At 49.8% G+C, this 19,171-nt stretch overlaps 1 protein-coding gene across 1 annotated transcript; it reads right to left on the bottom strand.

Annotated features, from left to right (window-relative positions):
• Positions 1 to 569: 569 nt before the first annotated feature.
• Flg (filaggrin) lies at positions 570 to 18,658 on the bottom strand. The gene is made up of 4 exons (XM_047559528.1): positions 18,617 to 18,658; positions 12,028 to 12,186; positions 10,196 to 11,435; positions 570 to 9,094 (listed from the first exon to the last, which is right to left on the bottom strand). The coding sequence occupies exons 2-4, from the start codon at positions 12,163 to 12,165 to the stop codon at positions 1,071 to 1,073; spliced, it is 9,402 nt and encodes a 3,133-aa protein (XP_047415484.1). The 5' UTR covers positions 12,166 to 12,186; positions 18,617 to 18,658; the 3' UTR covers positions 570 to 1,070.
• Between the last annotated feature and the right edge of the window lie 513 nt (positions 18,659 to 19,171).

Here is a 19,171-nt window from a genome sequence, read left to right as displayed (position 1 = left end):
AGGAAGTAAAATTTGGCTATGAGTCTCATAAAAGGATATTCCTTGTAGTAGGAGAAAATTGTTGACATTTGTACGATTCTTTTTTTCCCCCACCCTTTCTTTATCCACTTGCCTAAATCGTAAAGGTTCATCTGTTGTCCTTCCAGGACAGGAAGGCATTTTCTTACTTGCTTTTCTGTTGTCACGATATTTCAGCTAAGTTCCTTACTCTCATTAGTTTACATTTAAAGCATCTCCCAGCATCTTTGGCAAAAGGAACCACAGACAGTAATTCTTGGTTTGATATGGCTGTTAACTACTTAGATTAATGCTTTCATATTAATGGCGGTGATATTTGATTGAACAATGGACTTTAACTTCTTAAAGGTGTGATAATGTGGGACAATGATTATTGGAGAAAACATATGATTTGATTACATTCCTTCTTATTTAGTACTTATTACTTTTGCAAGTATGTACTACTATATGTTCAATCAGATTTCCCATGATATACCAAGAGAGTAGATCCAACCCATGGAAAAGCAGGCCTTTTGAATTTGAGGAAAAAAGCATAAAAGAGACAAGCTATGTAATAAGATCAATTTTTATTCTAGAATTTTATACATTGTACCGTTTTGAATTCAATGTAATTTTATTGAATGTTAAGAAAACAAAGTTCTAGTAGAAGAATAATAGAGGCAGATGTGCTGAGCCCTGATGTGATATAGTGACTTTGGCCTCCATAAGAATGATTTAGATGTTTTTCAGAAAGATTTATGTATCAATCTAGAGAGGACCTAGCACTTCAGATTTTAGAAGCAAGAATCCTTATTTCAGCTACAAACATTAATAGTTTTGCAGTTTTAGAACTGAATGACAATAATTTCTTTAACATTTTCTAACTAAAATGTTCAAAGGTCCCAGAGAATAAAAGAAACTACCACCAAACTAATGAAAGAGTAGCATATCTAAAGAAAATAGTAAGAACACTGCGAAAGAAATTTGAAAAGTTTCTACAACAAAGTAGTGTTACATGTTCTTACTCCTACTATTTGGTTTAATTCTTTTTCTATTGGTTTCTCACTGATATCTCACTTATAGTAATAATATCCTGGGGACTGACTAAACCCCAGCAGTGTTGGTATATCACTTGAACAGCTATGTATTACTGGCTGTCTATCACTGCCTAATACACTGGATCCCATATATTCTACTCTATATCCAGATGATTTTCTGTTTTCAGATCTCTTGGAAAATTCCACAGGACTGTAATTTTGACTCATAACCCTAGCTTGAGAGTTCCCAAATTCTGATTGACCATAGTCATATTCAGCACTACCATAACTGCCATGCCTCCAACCTATACCTGAACCATCCTGTGGACATTCAGTGTTAAATGAGGGGAAATGATTCACCTCACAATTGTAATTATGAACAGGGGATTCTATTCCAGACCTATAGTCTGATGCCAGAAGAATAGGAGAATTATCATGTAGATTGTCTGCATCATACTCTGAAATGTCATCAGCAGATTCAAACAACTGATTATGAAACACTCTATAATGAAACAGAGACTCTTTAGAACTATCAGTTGAATAGACAGGAACAGATTCATGTGAAGAAACAGGCCTTCTCTTGGAAGAGAGAGATTGCCTGGCGGAGTCTTCGGAGTGTCCTTCGCTGTCGCTGGCCTGACCGAGGCTGGGTTCCCGGCGTCTGTCAGTCCGGGAAGTGCCCTGTCCCTGCCCGGTGGCCTGGCGCCGGGAGCTGTCCACGGAGTGCTCGTGGCGGGTTTCTTGTCCCGCCCTGCGGCCTGTTGTTTGCTGGCCGTGGGCAGAATCAGCCCGTGCGCCAGAGGAGCGGGCGCCTGAGTGCCGGGAGCTGTCCGCTGCCTGTTCTTGGCCGTGGGCTTGGCGGGTTGCGCTGCTGGACCCTGACCGTCCCTGGGAGGCCGCCTGGTGGTGTTGGGACCCAGAGTGCCCCGAGCTGTCTCGTGCCTGCTCCTGGCGGGATCCCTGTCTTCCCCCTCTACTGCCGGACGCTGAGTGTCCGCGAGCGTGGGTCTCACCCTGGTCGGACTCGGAGTGCGCGGAGCTGTCTCGTGCCTGCTCGTGGCGGGATCCTTGTGTTCTGCCGGAGCTGGTTCCGGACCTTCCCCGGGAGGAGTCGGTGTGTGTGCCCGTGGAAGTCTGCCGGTCCTGGGAGGCCCCGTGTCTGGTGCTGTCCCGTGCGTGTTCCTGGCGGGAGCCCCGTGTCGCTCTGGTAGTGGACTGGGACCTTCTGGCCGCCGACTCAGACTGTTCCTCCTGAGTGTCTACCAGGTACAGGCGAGAGTACCCTCCGGAGTGCCTGGTCTTCTCCCCGGACCCTCCGCTGGTGGATTCCTGGCGGTGTCCCTGTCTGGTCCCGGTCTGGCCGTGGCCTGAGGTGGACAGACCCTCTGAGTCCTGCGACTGCCCTTCACTGTCACTGGCCTCGCTGTGTGTGTACGCCCCACGTCCGTGCTCACGGGATGCGGCGGAGGTTTGGGAGTGTCCAGCCCCGGAGTGCCGGGCGCTGTCTGCCCGCTGCTCGTGTCGTCTCCCCTGTGCCCCCCTGGAGCTGGAGGCTGACTGCCCGTGAGCGGTGTCCGACTGCTGCGTGTGTCTGGCCGTCTGTCCTTGACGCGACCCCGAGTGCCTGGCGCTGTCTGCTGCGTGGCCGTGGGTAGACCCTCGCTGGGTCCTGGAAGTGGACCCGGACCTTCCCTGACCCGCTTGGGATTGCCTGGTGGAGTCTTCGGAGTGTCCTTCGCTGTCGCTGGCCTGACCGAGGCTGGGTTCCCGGCGTCTGTCAGTCCGGGAAGTGGCCTGTCCCTGCCCGGTGGCCTGGCGCCGGGAGCTGTCCGCGGAGTGCTCGTGGCGGGTTTCTTGTCCCGCCCTGCGGCCTGTTGTTTGCTGGCCGTGGGCAGAATCAGCCCGTGCGCCAGAGGAGCGGGCGCCTGAGTGCCGGGAGCTGTCCGCTGCCTGTTCTTGGCCGTGGGCTTGGCGGGTTGCGCTGCTGGACCCTGACCGTCCCTGGGAGGCCGCCTGGTGGTGTTGGGACCCGGAGTGCCCCGAGCTGTCTCGTGCCAGCTCCTGGCGGGATCCCTGTCTTCCCCCTCTACTGCCGGACGCTGAGTGTCCGCGAGCGTGGGTCTCACCCTGGTCGGACTCGGAGTGCGCGGAGCTGTCTCGTGCCTGCTCCTGGCGGGATCCTTGTGTTCTGCCGGAGCTGGTTCCGGACCTTCCCCGGGAGGAGTCGGTGTGTGTGCCCGTGGAAGTCTGCCGGTCCTGGGAGGCCCCGTGTCTGGTGCTGTCCCGTGCGTGTTCCTGGCGGGAGCCCCGTGTCGCTCTGGTAGTGGACTGGGACCTTCTGGCCGCCGACTCAGACTGTTCCTCCTGAGTGTCTACCAGGTACAGGCGAGAGTACCCTCCGGAGTGCCTGGTCTTCTCCCCGGACCCTCCGCTGGTGGATTCCTGGCGGTGTCCCTGTCTGGTCCCGGTCTGGCCGTGGCCTGAGGTGGACAGACCCTCTGAGTCCTGCGACTGCCCTTCACTGTCACTGGCCTCGCTGTGTGTGTACGCCCCACGTCCGTGCTCACGGGATGCGGCGGAGGTTTGGGAGTGTCCAGCCCCGGAGTGCCGGGCGCTGTCTGCCCGCTGCTCGTGTCGTCTCCCCTGTGCCCCCCTGGAGCTGGAGGCTGACTGCCCGTGAGCGGTGTCCGACTGCTGCGTGTGTCTGGCCGTCTGTCCTTGACGCGACCCCGAGTGCCTGGCGCTGTCTGCTGCGTGGCCGTGGGTAGACCCTCGCTGGGTCCTGGAAGTGGACCCGGACCTTCCCTGACCCGCTTGGGATTGCCTGGTGGAGTCTTCGGAGTGTCCTTCGCTGTCGCTGGCCTGACCGAGGCTGGGTTCCCGGCGTCTGTCAGTCCGGGAAGTGGCCTGTCCCTGCCCGGTGGCCTGGCGCCGGGAGCTGTCCGCGGAGTGCTCGTGGCGGGTTTCTTGTCCCGCCCTGCGGCCTGTTGTTTGCTGGCCGTGGGCAGAATCAGCCCGTGCGCCAGAGGAGCGGGCGCCTGAGTGCCGGGAGCTGTCAGCTGCCTGTTCTTGGCCGTGGGCTTGGCGGGTTGCGCTGCTGGACCCTGACCGTCCCTGGGAGGCCGCCTGGTGGTGTTGGGACCCGGAGTGCCCCGAGCTGTCTCGTGCCAGCTCCTGGCGGGATCCCTGTCTTCCCCCTCTACTGCCGGACGCTGAGTGTCCGCGAGCGTGGGTCTCACCCTGGTCGGACTCGGAGTGCGCGGAGCTGTCTCGTGCCTGCTCGTGGCGGGATCCTTGTGTTCTGCCGGAGCTGGTTCCGGACCTTCCCCGGGAGGAGTCGGTGTGTGTGCCCGTGGAAGTCTGCCGGTCCTGGGAGGCCCCGTGTCTGGTGCTGTCCCGTGCGTGTTCCTGGCGGGAGCCCCGTGTCGCTCTGGTAGTGGACTGGGACCTTCTGGCCGCCGACTCAGACTGTTCCTCCTGAGTGTCTACCAGGTACAGGCGAGAGTACCCTCCGGAGTGCCTGGTCTTCTCCCCGGACCCTCCGCTGGTGGATTCCTGGCGGTGTCCCTGTCTGGTCCCGGTCTGGCCGTGGCCTGAGGTGGACAGACCCTCTGAGTCCTGCGACTGCCCTTCACTGTCACTGGCCTCGCTGTGTGTGTAGGCCCCACGTCCGTGCTCACGGGATGCGGCGGAGGTTTGGGAGTGTCCAGCCCCGGAGTGCCGGGCGCTGTCTGCCCGCTGCTCGTGTCGGCTCCCCTGTGCCCCCCTGGAGCTGGAGGCTGACTGCCCGTGAGCGGTGTCCGACTGCTGCGTGTGTCTGGCCGTCTGTCCTTGACGCGACCCCGAGTGCCTGGCGCTGTCTGCTGCGTGGCCGTGGGTAGACCCTCGCTGGGTCCTGGAAGTGGACCCGGACCTTCCCTGACCCGCTTGGGATTGCCTGGTGGAGTCTTCGGAGTGTCCTTCGCTGTCGCTGGCCTGACCGAGGCTGGGTTCCCGGCGTCTGTCAGTCCGGGAAGTGGCCTGTCCCTGCCCGGTGGCCTGGCGCCGGGAGCTGTCCGCGGAGTGCTCGTGGCGGGTTTCTTGTCCCGCCCTGCGGCCTGTTGTTTGCTGGCCGTGGGCAGAATCAGCCCGTGCGCCAGAGGAGCGGGCGCCTGAGTGCCGGGAGCTGTCCGCTGCCTGTTCTTGGCCGTGGGCTTGGCGGGTTGCGCTGCTGGACCCTGACCGTCCCTGGGAGGCCGCCTGGTGGTGTTGGGACCCGGAGTGCCCCGAGCTGTCTCGTGCCTGCTCCTGGCGGGATCCCTGTCTTCCCCCTCTACTGCCGGACGCTGAGTGTCCGCGAGCGTGGGTCTCACCCTGGTCGGACTCGGAGTGCGCGGAGCTGTCTCGTGCCTGCTCGTGGCGGGATCCTTGTGTTCTGCCGGAGCTGGTTCCGGACCTTCCCCGGGAGGAGTCGGTGTGTGTGCCCGTGGAAGTCTGCCGGTCCTGGGAGGCCCCGTGTCTGGTGCTGTCCCGTGCGTGTTCCTGGCGGGAGCCCCGTGTCGCTCTGGTAGTGGACTGGGACCTTCTGGCCGCCGACTCAGACTGTTCCTCCTGAGTGTCTACCAGGTACAGGCGAGAGTACCCTCCGGAGTGCCTGGTCTTCTCCCCGGACCCTCCGCTGGTGGATTCCTGGCGGTGTCCCTGTCTGGTCCCGGTCTGGCCGTGGCCTGAGGTGGACAGACCCTCTGAGTCCTGCGACTGCCCTTCACTGTCACTGGCCTCGCTGTGTGTGTACGCCCCACGTCCGTGCTCACGGGATGCGGCGGAGGTTTGGGAGTGTCCAGCCCCGGAGTGCCGGGCGCTGTCTGCCCGCTGCTCGTGTCGTCTCCCCTGTGCCCCCCTGGAGCTGGAGGCTGACTGCCCGTGAGCGGTGTCCGACTGCTGCGTGTGTCTGGCCGTCTGTCCTTGACGCGACCCCGAGTGCCTGGCGCTGTCTGCTGCGTGGCCGTGGGTAGACCCTCGCTGGGTCCTGGAAGTGGACCCGGACCTTCCCTGACCCGCTTGGGATTGCCTGGTGGAGTCTTCGGAGTGTCCTTCGCTGTCGCTGGCCTGACCGAGGCTGGGTTCCCGGCGTCTGTCAGTCCGGGAAGTGGCCTGTCCCTGCCCGGTGGCCTGGCGCCGGGAGCTGTCCGCGGAGTGCTCGTGGCGGGTTTCTTGTCCCGCCCTGCGGCCTGTTGTTTGCTGGCCGTGGGCAGAATCAGCCCGTGCGCCAGAGGAGCGGGCGCCTGAGTGCCGGGAGCTGTCAGCTGCCTGTTCTTGGCCGTGGGCTTGGCGGGTTGCGCTGCTGGACCCTGACCGTCCCTGGGAGGCCGCCTGGTGGTGTTGGGACCCGGAGTGCCCCGAGCTGTCTCGTGCCTGCTCCTGGCGGGATCCCTGTCTTCCCCCTCTACTGCCGGACGCTGAGTGTCCGCGAGCGTGGGTCTCACCCTGGTCGGACTCGGAGTGCGCGGAGCTGTCTCGTGCCTGCTCGTGGCGGGATCCTTGTGTTCTGCCGGAGCTGGTTCCGGACCTTCCCCGGGAGGAGTCGGTGTGTGTGCCCGTGGAAATCTGCCGGTCCTGGGAGGCCCCGTGTCTGGTGCTGTCCCGTGCGTGTTCCTGGCGGGAGCCCCGTGTCGCTCTGGTAGTGGACTGGGACCTTCTGGCCGCCGACTCAGACTGTTCCTCCTGAGTGTCTACCAGGTACAGGCGAGAGTACCCTCCGGAGTGCCTGGTCTTCTCCCCGGACCCTCCGCTGGTGGATTCCTGGCGGTGTCCCTGTCTGGTCCCGGTCTGGCCGTGGCCTGAGGTGGACAGACCCTCTGAGTCCTGCGACTGCCCTTCACTGTCACTGGCCTCGCTGTGTGTGTAGGCCCCACGTCCGTGCTCACGGGATGCGGCGGAGGTTTGGGAGTGTCCAGCCCCGGAGTGCCGGGCGCTGTCTGCCCGCTGCTCGTGTCGTCTCCCCTGTGCCCCCCTGGAGCTGGAGGCTGACTGCCCGTGAGCGGTGTCCGACTGCTGCGTGTATCTGGCCGTCTGTCCTTGACGCGACCCCGAGTGCCTGGCGCTGTCTGCTGCGTGGCCGTGGGTAGACCCTCGCTGGGTCCTGGAAGTGGACCCGGACCTTCCCTGACCCGCTTGGGATTGCCTGGTGGAGTCTTCGGAGTGTCCTTCGCTGTCGCTGGCCTGACCGAGGCTGGGTTCCCGGCGTCTGTCAGTCCGGGAAGTGGCCTGTCCCTGCCCGGTGGCCTGGCGCCGGGAGCTGTCCGCGGAGTGCTCGTGGCGGGTTTCTTGTCCCGCCCTGCGGCCTGTTGTTTGCTGGCCGTGGGCAGAATCAGCCCATGCGCCAGAGGAGCGGGCGCCTGAGTGCCGGGAGCTGTCCGCTGCCTGTTCTTGGCCGTGGGCTTGGCGGGTTGCGCTGCTGGACCCTGACCGTCCCTGGGAGGCCGCCTGGTGGTGTTGGGACCCGGAGTGCCCCGAGCTGTCTCGTGCCTGCTCCTGGCGGGATCCCTGTCTTCCCCCTCTACTGCCGGACGCTGAGTGTCCGCGAGCGTGGGTCTCACCCTGGTCGGACTCGGAGTGCGCGGAGCTGTCTCGTGCCTGCTCGTGGCGGGATCCTTGTGTTCTGCCGGAGCTGGTTCCGGACCTTCCCCGGGAGGAGTCGGTGTGTGTGCCCGTGGAAGTCTGCCGGTCCTGGGAGGCCCCGTGTCTGGTGCTGTCCCGTGCGTGTTCCTGGCGGGAGCCCCGTGTCGCTCTGGTAGTGGACTGGGACCTTCTGGTCGCCGACTCAGACTGTTCCTCCTGAGTGTCTACCAGGTACAGGCGAGAGTACCCTCCGGAGTGCCTGGTCTTCTCCCCGGACCCTCCGCTGGTGGATTCCTGGCGGTGTCCCTGTCTGGTCCCGGTCTGGCCGTGGCCTGAGGTGGACAGACCCTCTGAGTCCTGCGACTGCCCTTCACTGTCACTGGCCTCGCTGTGTGTGTACGCCCCACGTCCGTGCTCACGGGATGCGGCGGAGGTTTGGGAGTGTCCAGCCCCGGAGTGCCCGGCGCTGTCTGCCCGCTGCTCGTGTCGTCTCCCCTGTGCCCCCCTGGAGCTGGAGGCTGACTGCCCGTGAGCGGTGTCCGACTGCTGCGTGTGTCTGGCCGTCTGTCCTTGACGCGACCCCGAGTGCCTGGCGCTGTCTGCTGCGTGGCCGTGGGTAGACCCTCGCTGGGTCCTGGAAGTGGACCCGGACCTTCCCTGGCCCGCTTGGGATTGCCTGGTGGAGTCTTCGGAGTGTCCTTCGCTGTCGCTGGCCTGACCGAGGCTGGGTTCCCGGCGTCTGTCAGTCTGGGAAGTGGCCTGTCCCTGCCCGGTGGCCTGGCGCCGGGAGCTGTCCGCGGAGTGCTCGTGGCGGGTTTCTTGTCCCGCCCTGCGGCCTGTTGTTTGCTGGCCGTGGGCAGAATCAGCCCGTGCGCCAGAGGAGCGGGCGCCTGAGTGCCGGGAGCTGTCCGCTGCCTGTTCTTGGCCGTGGGCTTGGCGGGTTGCGCTGCTGGACCCTGACCGTCCCTGGGAGGCCGCCTGGTGGTGTTGGGACCCGGAGTGCCCCGAGCTGTCTCGTGCCTGCTCCTGGCGGGATCCCTGTCTTCCCCCTCTACTGCCGGACGCTGAGTGTCCGCGAGCGTGGGTCTCACCCTGGTCGGACTCGGAGTGCGCGGAGCTGTCTCGTGCCTGCTCGTGGCGGGATCCTTGTGTTCTGCCGGAGCTGGTTCCGGACCTTCCCCGGGAGGAGTCGGTGTGTGTGCCCGTGGAAGTCTGCCGGTCCTGGGAGGCCCCGTGTCTGGTGCTGTCCCGTGCGTGTTCCTGGCGGGAGCCCCGTGTCGCTCTGGTAGTGGACTGGGACCTTCTGGCCGCCGACTCAGACTGTTCCTCCTGAGTGTCTACCAGGTACAGGCGAGAGTACCCTCCGGAGTGCCTGGTCTTCTCCCTGGACCCTCCGCTGGTGGATTCCTGGCGGTGTCCCTGTCTGGTCCCGGTCTGGCCGTGGCCTGAGGTGGACAGACCCTCTGAGTCCTGCGACTGCCCTTCACTGTCACTGGCCTCGCTGTGTGTGTACGCCCCACGGGATGCGGCGGAGGTTTGGGAGTGTCCAGCCCCGGAGTGCCGGGCGCTGTCTGCCCGCTGCTCGTGTCGTCTCCCCTGTGCCCCCCTGGAGCTGGAGGCTGACTGCCCGTGAGCGGTGTCCGACTGCTGCGTGTGTCTGGCCGTCTGTCCTTGACGCGACCCCGAGTGCCTGGCGCTGTCTGCTGCGTGGCCGTGGGTAGACCCTCGCTGGGTCCTGGAAGTGGACCCGGACCTTCCCTGGCCCGCTTGGGATTGCCTGGTGGAGTCTTCGGAGTGTCCTTCGCTGTCGCTGGCCTGACCGAGGCTGGGTTCCCGGCGTCTGTCAGTCCGGGAAGTGGCCTGTCCCTGCCCGGTGGCCTGGCGCCGGGAGCTGTCCACGGAGTGCTCGTGGCGGGTTTCTTGTCCCGCCCTGCGGCCTGTTGTTTGCTGGCCGTGGGCAGAATCAGCCCGTGCGCCAGAGGAGCGGGCGCCTGAGTGCCGGGAGCTGTCCGCTGCCTGTTCTTGGCCGTGGGCTTGGCGGGTTGCGCTGCTGGACCCTGACCGTCCCTGGGAGGCCGCCTGGTGGTGTTGGGACCCGGAGTGCCCCGAGCTGTCTCGTGCCTGCTCCTGGCGGGATCCCTGTCTTCTCCCTCTACTGCCGGACGCTGAGTGTCCGCGAGCGTGGGTCTCACCCTGGTCGGACTCGGAGTGCGCGGAGCTGTCTCGTGCCTGCTCGTGGCGGGATCCTTGTGTTCTGCCGGAGCTGGTTCCGGACCTTCCCCGGGAGGAGTCGGTGTGTGTGCCCGTGGAAGTCTGCCGGTCCTGGGAGGCCCCGTGTCTGGTGCTGTCCCGTGCGTGTTCCTGGCGGGAGCCCCGTGTCGCTCTGGTAGTGGACTGGGACCTTCTGGCTGCCGACTCAGACTGTTCCTCCTGAGTGTCTACCAGGTACAGGCGAGAGTACCCTCCGGAGTGCCTGGTCTTCTCCCCGGACCCTCCGCTGGTGGATTCCTGGCGGTGTCCCTGTCTGGTCCCGGTCTGGCCGTGGCCTGAGGTGGACAGACCCTCTGAGTCCTGCGACTGCCCTTCACTGTCACTGGCCTCGCTGTGTGTGTACGCCCCACGTCCGTGCTCACGGGATGCGGCGGAGGTTTGGGAGTGTCCAGCCCCGGAGTGCCGGGCGCTGTCTGCCCGCTGCTCGTGTCGGCTCCCCTGTGCCCCCCTGGAGCTGGAGGCTGACTGCCCGTGAGCGGTGTCCGACTGCTGCGTGTGTCTGGCCGTCTGTCCTTGACGCGACCCCGAGTGCCTGGCGCTGTCTGCTGCGTGGCCGTGGGTAGACCCTCGCTGGGTCCTGGAAGTGGACCCGGACCTTCCCTGACCCGCTTGGGATTGCCTGGTGGAGTCTTCGGAGTGTCCTTCGCTGTCGCTGGCCTGACCGAGGCTGGGTTCCCGGCGTCTGTCAGTCTGGGAAGTGGCCTGTCCCTGCCCGGTGGCCTGGCGCCGGGAGCTGTCCGCGGAGTGCTCGTGGCGGGTTTCTTGTCCCGCCCTGCGGCCTGTTGTTTGCTGGCCGTGGGCAGAATCAGCCTGTCCATGAGAGGAGTGGGCCCCTGAGTTTCTGGTGTTTTCTGCTTCCTGTTCGTTGTTTTTGCCATTTCTGATTTGTGTGGCTGAATCTCCTATTGAATTATCAGATTCGTATTGTATTTCTTGCCTCTTTCTGTTAGTGTATCCATCATATCTGTTGCTCTGTTTAACCTGTGTATGTGCAATATTTTTTCCATTTTTTGGATGTGATCCAATGTGTATGTTTGAGTCTTGTGTATATCTCTCTCTTTCATTGTCCTGTGGAGTTATGTTTTTCTTTATCTCTCTAATATCTGAGGAGGTTGTCCTCCTTTTGTTCTTTCCTCTTGAACCATGATGTGTTTGCCCATATTTTGTGTCTCTATGTGTGCTTGAATCACTTCTTCCATGCCCTCCAGAACCACTCCTATGTTTGTTTTTCCCTCTTCCTTTTGGACTCTTTGATCTTGACTTTCTTTGTGTTCTTCTTGAATTCCTGGTTTTTAGTTTTCTTCCTCCTTCTTCTTCTTCTTGTCGGTCCTCTGCTTCATTTTCATCATGATGCCTATGCCTTTTGTCCTTTGGCCCTGATGTTTGGTAATTTTGTTTCTTTGTGGAATCATAATATGCTTGAGCCAACTTGAATACCATCAGCAGAAATTCTGTGAAATCAATTTTTTCATTGTGGTCTATATCCAGGATTTCCATGAAGACTTCTGCTGTGTCTGGGTCATCTGGATTCTGTGCAGGGCAGGGGAATAATAGAGTGAGAGTATGTTATATGTACTGACATTGTCTTATCAGTAAGTCAGGGTTCATTTTAGTTATTTGATCTCTTTGTACCAGAGAATGGAACTAGGTCTATCAGGTTTTTACTGTGATGTTTTTACCTCATCCCAACTCAGGTGATTTCTTTAGATAATATGTTTTAAGTAAGTGTTAAAGACTTAGTGTGAAATAAGTTAGCGTGTTAATGGGATAATTGCCTGCTTTTCTCATTTCAAGAATCACAATTTTAAATAATCCTTATTTTATGTTTTTTTTAAATATACCCTATTAATAATCTTAATTTGTGAAGAACATTACAAAGAGCAAACTAAGTGGCATTCATTTCTTTGGAAATAAATATGTATGTTTCTTTCACATTCAGTGTCTGTGTATGTATGTGCAGTGTATTTAAAAGTAAATTAAAAAAGTCTACTTCTATTGAAATAAGGCTAACTCAGTTTCACTTTGAAATAAAATAATTCGGAAAACATTCAGAACAGTCCTTTGTTAGATTTTTGATGAAGAATAGAAATGCTCTGCTCTGGTCCTATCACCTAGCTCTTACTTTCAGGATTGGCCGAAACTCTTTTTCCAGCAGTTCCTTCAGCTCATTTTTGCTCAGGGTGTCAGTCTCCTTATCTTTTTCTGAATATTGTTGGAATAGATCGATGATGGCAATGATGTTTTCCATGATGGTAGACATCTTTAGGCAGTATATGTGAAACTAGAAAGAAGAAATAAAAGTTTACTTCTCTTATACTTCATTTTTTAAGTAGTTTTAATTATTATAGTGATTTTCTACTTTTTAAGCTATAGCTCCTAAGTAGTCCATCTTTAAAATGAAAGCTGACCATGAAAAACTCTCTACCCTCTACATAGCGATAATCAGCAACGAATTTGACAGATTTACTAAAACTGCTAATTTCTGGGACTTGAACCCATTCACAACAGTAGTTTTGTAGTTTTACAGACCTTAGTCTGCTTTAAGATCATCCCTCTTGCCGATATGGCTGTTGCTCATAGCAGGATTCAGAAAAACTCACTAACTAGAAACAGGAAAATTTACTAGAAGAATTTGCTGAAAATCACTTCTCAGAAGCTGACTTTAGCTTGATGTGGTTGTGGCCACCTGTAATCCTAGCAATTCAGGAGGCTGAGGCAGGAGGATTGTGGGTTTAAAGCCAACTGCAGCAACTTAGTGAGGCCCTTAGCAAGTTAGCAACACCCTATCTCAAAAATAAAAAGGACTGGGGATGTGGCTCAGTGGTTGAATGCCCCTGTGGTCAAATCCCTGGTACCCCACCCCCAACCAACAAGCTGATTTTTGTAAATGATAAAGTTGCTGAGAAAGCCAATTTGCCAACTGTCAAGACACAAAATGAACATTCAATTTGCCTTTTAAAAATTGGCCTCTTTTGTGAAGTTTAGACTATTTTTAATTGAATAGTTTGTCTTTAGTAGCTTTTTAATACTATAACAATTTGGTTTTGATTGGTTTTCATTTTGCCGTTTAAGAAATAGTGTGTTCGGGAGGCAAGAATTAAGCAAGGATGGATTGTATAGAGAAAAATGAGGGGTGGAGAGGGGGTGGGGGGGAAGGAAAAATAACAGAATGAGACAAAAATCATTACCCTATGTACATGTATGATTATGCAAATGGTGTCACTCTACTTCATGTACTACCAGAGAAATGATAGTTATACCCCATTTGTGTACATTGAATCAAAATAAATAAAGAAAGAAAATAAAAAAAAGAAATAGCATGTTCAGTTTTATCTCATTGGTGGTCAAAAATTTAATGAGTGTCTCAATAAATCTAAGTAGGAATTTATTTTATGAAAGTTAAAATAACTACATTAGGACATAAAAAACAGGTGAATCTAAAATACTATAGAAAGCAATGTGAAAGACATGACTGTAGTAGTCAGATTTAAAGTAATTGTGGGCCTTGGATTGTTTGGTAAGACAAAATTGATATTGATTAATTTTTGCTGTGTTAAATCAATGTATATTTTGATATGTTTGGATGTTCACTAAAGGAATAGAATTTAAATCTTCTAAACATTACAGAGGAAAAGGGAAAATAAAAACTCCATTAATTCAATAGAAATCAGGAAAGAAAAAAGAAAACATAAAAGAGGCATTGTAAATAGAAAGTGTAAAATAAATTAGAATTACTTATAATTTTATTATTTTAATATATGTAAAATGGACAAGATCTTGGCTATATAAAAGAAGAGTGAATTTTTAAAAATACAGTTAAATGTGTCTTACAAAAAAATCCCTTATAAAATGTAATATTTTTTCTGCCATTCTTATTTATGGTGATTTTTAAGACCCTGAACTTAGCTTTAATTGCATCATGTCCAAAAATCTTAGTATCACAGGTACCATTCTCTGCTCTCCTCTCATACTCTGACTTCAATAATTTGTTGCCCAACTTACTACTTTGTGTACTCAGTTCCCTTTTATTTTGAGTATACATTAAGGTTGATCTCTTTTATTGTGCCTTGTACTAGACCTTACTCTCTCATTTCTATCACACACTACCTTTGCAGTTCTCTACTTTCTCTCCAGTTTTTCTATTTCAGTGGGACCATTTTTTTCATCATATATTTTTGCTGAAAAACTTCATATCTAACACTTGCCCCTGACTCCCAATCCTACATCTCTCTTAAGGTACAATTCTTTTTCTCTGTTCCCTTTTATATCAAACCTTTTCAGAATATAGCCTATGAATTCATTCCTCACTTCCTGAATTTCTGCTTTCTTGTACTCAAATTCCTTTTAGCTCTGAAAAATCTACAAAACTCTCTTTATGATGAAGTCCCCCATCTTTTCAAATCCAGTTATTAATTTTCATTTTGAACTGAATGAAAATGAGAAAAATATAAAATAGCAAAACTCGTGGGGTTCATTAATTGCATGCCTAGTGGAAATTTGGAGCTTAAATATATGTATTTAAGAAGAAAAGAGGCTGGAAAATCAATAAACTAAGCATTTATCTCAAGAAGTTTGAAAAAAAAAAAACCAAAAAATTGAGCCCAAAGAGTATAATGAAGGAAATAAAGATTAAAATAATAAATGAAAATATAATAACTTAATAGTAATAAAGAGGCAAGTGAAATTAATGAAATAGACAATAAATTTAGAGAATCAAGAAAGCTGAGATTCAACTTTTGAAAAATCTAATAAAATAGAAAACCTAAATAGTCCTGGTTATTAAATAAGGTGACTCTTAAACACATTTCCAGTGTGAGATAGATATAATTCTGACCTTCCACAGATTGTTCCAGAGAAATGAAAAAGAGGAAACATTAATTTCTAAATCCATTAATAATCTCAGTACCATATTAAAAGAATGAAGTTTTCAAGATATTTTTTCCCCAAAATATAGATGCAATAATGTAAAAGAAAATAATAGTAAGCATGGTCTAGTGTTTTATAAGAATTTATATCACTCCTAAATAAGTTTTATTTCAAAAAATTTGTTTGATTTAATATTGTAAAACCAATTAACTACATAGGTAGAATAATGGGGAAATTATATAAGCCTCTCAAGAAATACAAAATACATAAACCTGATAAAATTCAACAATTCTGATTTATAAATGAAATACATCAATTATGTTTGAAAGTGTTATAGCAAAACTCATATTGAATGGTAAAATGTTGAAAACTTTCACCTTCGAGTTTGAGAATGATATACCTGCTTTCATCTTTTTCAGCATTGTGCTGAAGGTCCTAACCAGAACAATAAAGAAAAGGAATTGAAAAGAGAGTAATTAGAAAAGAAGTAATAAAACTGTCCTTAATCACAGAATGATATTTTTGTAGGTGGAAAATCCAAAAGAATGTACAGCTAAACTATTGGAATAAGTACACTTATCAGTGTTACTGACTGTAAGATAAATATATAAAGACCTATTATACTTCTACATAATATCTAAACAGTGAAATAAGAATGGATGCTATTTATAAAAGCATAAACATTTAGGAAATTTCTAAATGATCTGTACTCAGATGATGAATATAGAGATAAAGAAGATTTAAATAAATGGAAGAGTAGGCCTTATTCATGGATTGAAAAATCTCAGTATTGTTAAATGTCAGATCTCCTCAAATTTGTTTACAGGTGCAATAAAATTACATTCAGAATTCATGAAGTTTTTAAAAGTAAAGATTGATTAGGTAATCTCTAAAATTTATATAAAAAATGCAGAGAACTAAGATTAGACACAATCGTCTCAGAAAAGATGAAGTATATACCAGATAGCAAGGTGTATTATGAAGGAAGACAATATGGCATTGGCCCATGGCTAAAGAGATGGAGCAATGAAAGTTAATAGTCCAAAGTCAGACCCTATATCATTCTGGGCATTTGTTTTATGGCACAGATGGTGGTGCAGGTCAGTAGGGAAAGTGTAGTGTTCTGAATATATTGTTCTGGGTTAAGAGGATTTCCATGTGGAATAAAAATTGTGGATCTTACAAAAAAGAGATAAAAGAGTACCTTCAAGACCTTAGGGTAGGGAAATACTTCTTAAATAGAACTTAAAGTACTAATCATAAAGAAAATGATTGGAAAATTGGATTGCATTAAAAGTAGGATTGTCTGTCATTTAAAAGATACTTTTAAAGGAGAGAAGGACAAGCTGTAGAGTGGAAGATATAAACAACATATTTAATCAGTAAAGCGCTATCTTGAATATAAAAATAACTCCTATAAATGAATTAAAAATACAGATAGCCAACAGAAAATTGGGTTTCTGTTATAGGAACTTTACAGAAAAGACTCTAGATAACCAATAAATATATAAAAGTTTTCAACCTTGTGATTACTAGGGAAACACAAATTGAAATTATAATGTGGAAACTACAGTACATCCACCAAAATGACTAAAAAGAAAAAAGGAAAAAAGAAACTTGGCATCAGCAAATATTAGGATGTGGAGAACTGAGGTCTTTTATATACAGCTGAAGAGAGTATAAACTGGAAGAACCACTGAAAAGTTACTTGGCAGTATCTAAGAACCAGCAGTTACCCCTAAAATATTCCCCACAAATCATATACACATGTAACCAAAAATTTTACACAAAATGCTTATAGCTCTATTATTTATAATACCTCCTCAGATAGAAACAATTCAAATAATTATCATTAGAAAAATGAATAAATAAAGTTGTAGTGTTTTGTAATGTAATAGAGGTGAGAGATAAGGGTAGTCTGGACTAGGATGACAGTGGTAAAGAAGACAAATGGAAGTGGACTTGACATGTTGTGTAGGCAGAGCTGACTAGACATTGTGATGAATTAGTGTGGTGTAAAGACAGGATATCAAAGATAAGGTTTTTGGATTCCACAAACAGGTATTTCTCGTGATTTTTATTTTCATTCTTTCTCACCTAAACTAATAGTCTATCTACTTAATCCCACTTTTACATTCCTGTAATCCTGTTTTCTACATAGCAATTTAGTGATCTTTTAGAAACATTAGATTATTTTACTCCCCCTGATTAATATCCATGTATTTAAAATAATGTACAAACTCTATTATACCCCCACCTTTTATTTTGGTACTGGGGTTTGAACCAAGGATGCTTAACCACTGAGCTGCATGCCTTGCCCTTGTTATTTTTTTTGAGACAGGGTCTTGCTAAGTTGTTGAGGCTGGCTTTGAACTTGGGATTCTCCTGCCTTCACCTCTGGAGTCACTGAGATTACAGGCATGTACCACCACATCTAGCTATTATGCCCCCTTTTACATGGCCTACACCTGTTTAGCTTTCTGATATAACCATATACCACTATTCTCCTTTTAAAATTTGCTGTAGGCACTGACTCCTTTTCTAACTTGAAATAAATTAGTGCTTTAGAATCCAGCTCTTTACCTTGACTAGTTTCTTTTGTCATTAAGATCTCAACTCAGTGCAGCATCATCTCATCCCAGTTAGAAAAAAACAATAACAAAAAATGCTGGCAAGGATGTAGAGAAAGGGGAACTGTTATACAGTGTGGCTAGGAATGTTGGTATAGCCATTATGTAAAACAGTTTGGGGGTTCACCAAAAAAACAAAAATAGAACTACCATATAATCTGGCAGTCCCAATACTGAGTATATATCCAAAAGTAATGAAATCAGTATGTCAAAGAGATATCTGCATGCCCATATTATTGCAACACTATTTATAATAGATAATACATGGAACTAAAGTAGGTGTCCATTGATGGATAAGGAAAATATGGCATATATACACAATAGAGTGTTAGTCCTAAAAAATAATTAAGTTCTGTCATTTATGGCAACATGGATTGAGCCTCAAGGGCATTATGGTATGTGAAATAAGCCAGGCACAGGAAGAAAAAGACCACATATTCTCACTTATATGTGGAAGCTAAACATACAGTTATATAGGAGGAATAAGTTCTAGTATTTTATAGCACAGTAGGGTAACTATAGTTAACAATAATTTGCTTTATATTTCAAAATGGCTAGAGGAATGGGTTTTGAATGTTCCCAACACAAAGAAATGATAAATGTTTGAGGCAATAGGTATGCTAATTACTTTGATTTAATCATGACTTATTGTATATATGTATCTAAAAATCATAGTGTACTCCAAATATGTATAATTATGTGCCAATTTCAAAAGAGTTTACTCAATAGGCAAACAAAGAATTCTTAGAAAGGTCCTCCTTGGCCATACAATTTGAAATCCTCTCTTCTTCCTATTACTCTATCACTCTTTTATTTTCTTCATTGTTCTTGTCATTATTTGAAATTGTTATTTATTTATTGTTTACTGAATGTCTCCCCCTACTAAATGTAAGCTTCTCGGAGTTTATATAGTTTACTTCTGCAAAAACAAGTGCTAAGAGCAGCACTTGGCAAATACAAGATAGATGTGTATTTGTTATATGAATGTATAAGTGCAAATCTAACAATACAAAGAAAGAGTATTGAATGTCCTCCTGGAAAATAGATTTTTGCTCTTATTTTCTTTCTATATAGAAATAAACTGTTAGTGACAGTCACACTAAAAATAAGGGAAAAACCCTGAACACCAGTACTTCTTTCCTTAGAGTACACATTCATCTAGATTTCTATTTTGCTTAAAACTCAGTAGGCAAAGTTAAATGCATTCCCCCTTACCTGTTCACAAGAAGAGCAAATAGAATGCAGCTGAAGGAGCTTGCTGGGTACTGAAGTCTGGTTAATGGCCTTTTTATAGCAAGTCCATCCAGGGAGGAGCCACCCTCTGTGGGATGGTCTGATTCATTCTTAACCGAACCCAGATCCACCCATATCTCCACCTCTAATTCTCCAGTGACATATGTTTACTTCCCAACATCCTCACGTACTCATCTGTACTTGTTTTAGCAAGTTTCAAATTTGGGTTTACATAAACCCCATGTATTGGAGATTTTATGGAAGGGTCTATTTGTTTATTAAAGGTTCTTTGTGTACAAGACACATACCTATGTTTTTTGTAACCTCTACTTTGTCCTTGATAAATATCTGTTGATAAATATACTTCCTGATTCTTGTCTCTAGAAGGGTGGACTACACATTTTTAAAAAACTGAAATTCAATTTGTGGTGGAAAAATATCACCAGTGCCTTCCTCTCCCTTTTTAATCTATGAATTCCATCTCTGGATAATGAGAGAACTTGCCGTGAGATGAATGTTGATATTCTAAAAATTATA

This window comes from Sciurus carolinensis, chromosome 1 (assembly GCF_902686445.1).
Source record: "Sciurus carolinensis chromosome 1, mSciCar1.2, whole genome shotgun sequence".
Classification (NCBI taxonomy): Eukaryota; Metazoa; Chordata; class Mammalia; order Rodentia; family Sciuridae; genus Sciurus; species Sciurus carolinensis.
This window is presented reverse-complemented; position numbering and strand designations above follow the sequence as displayed.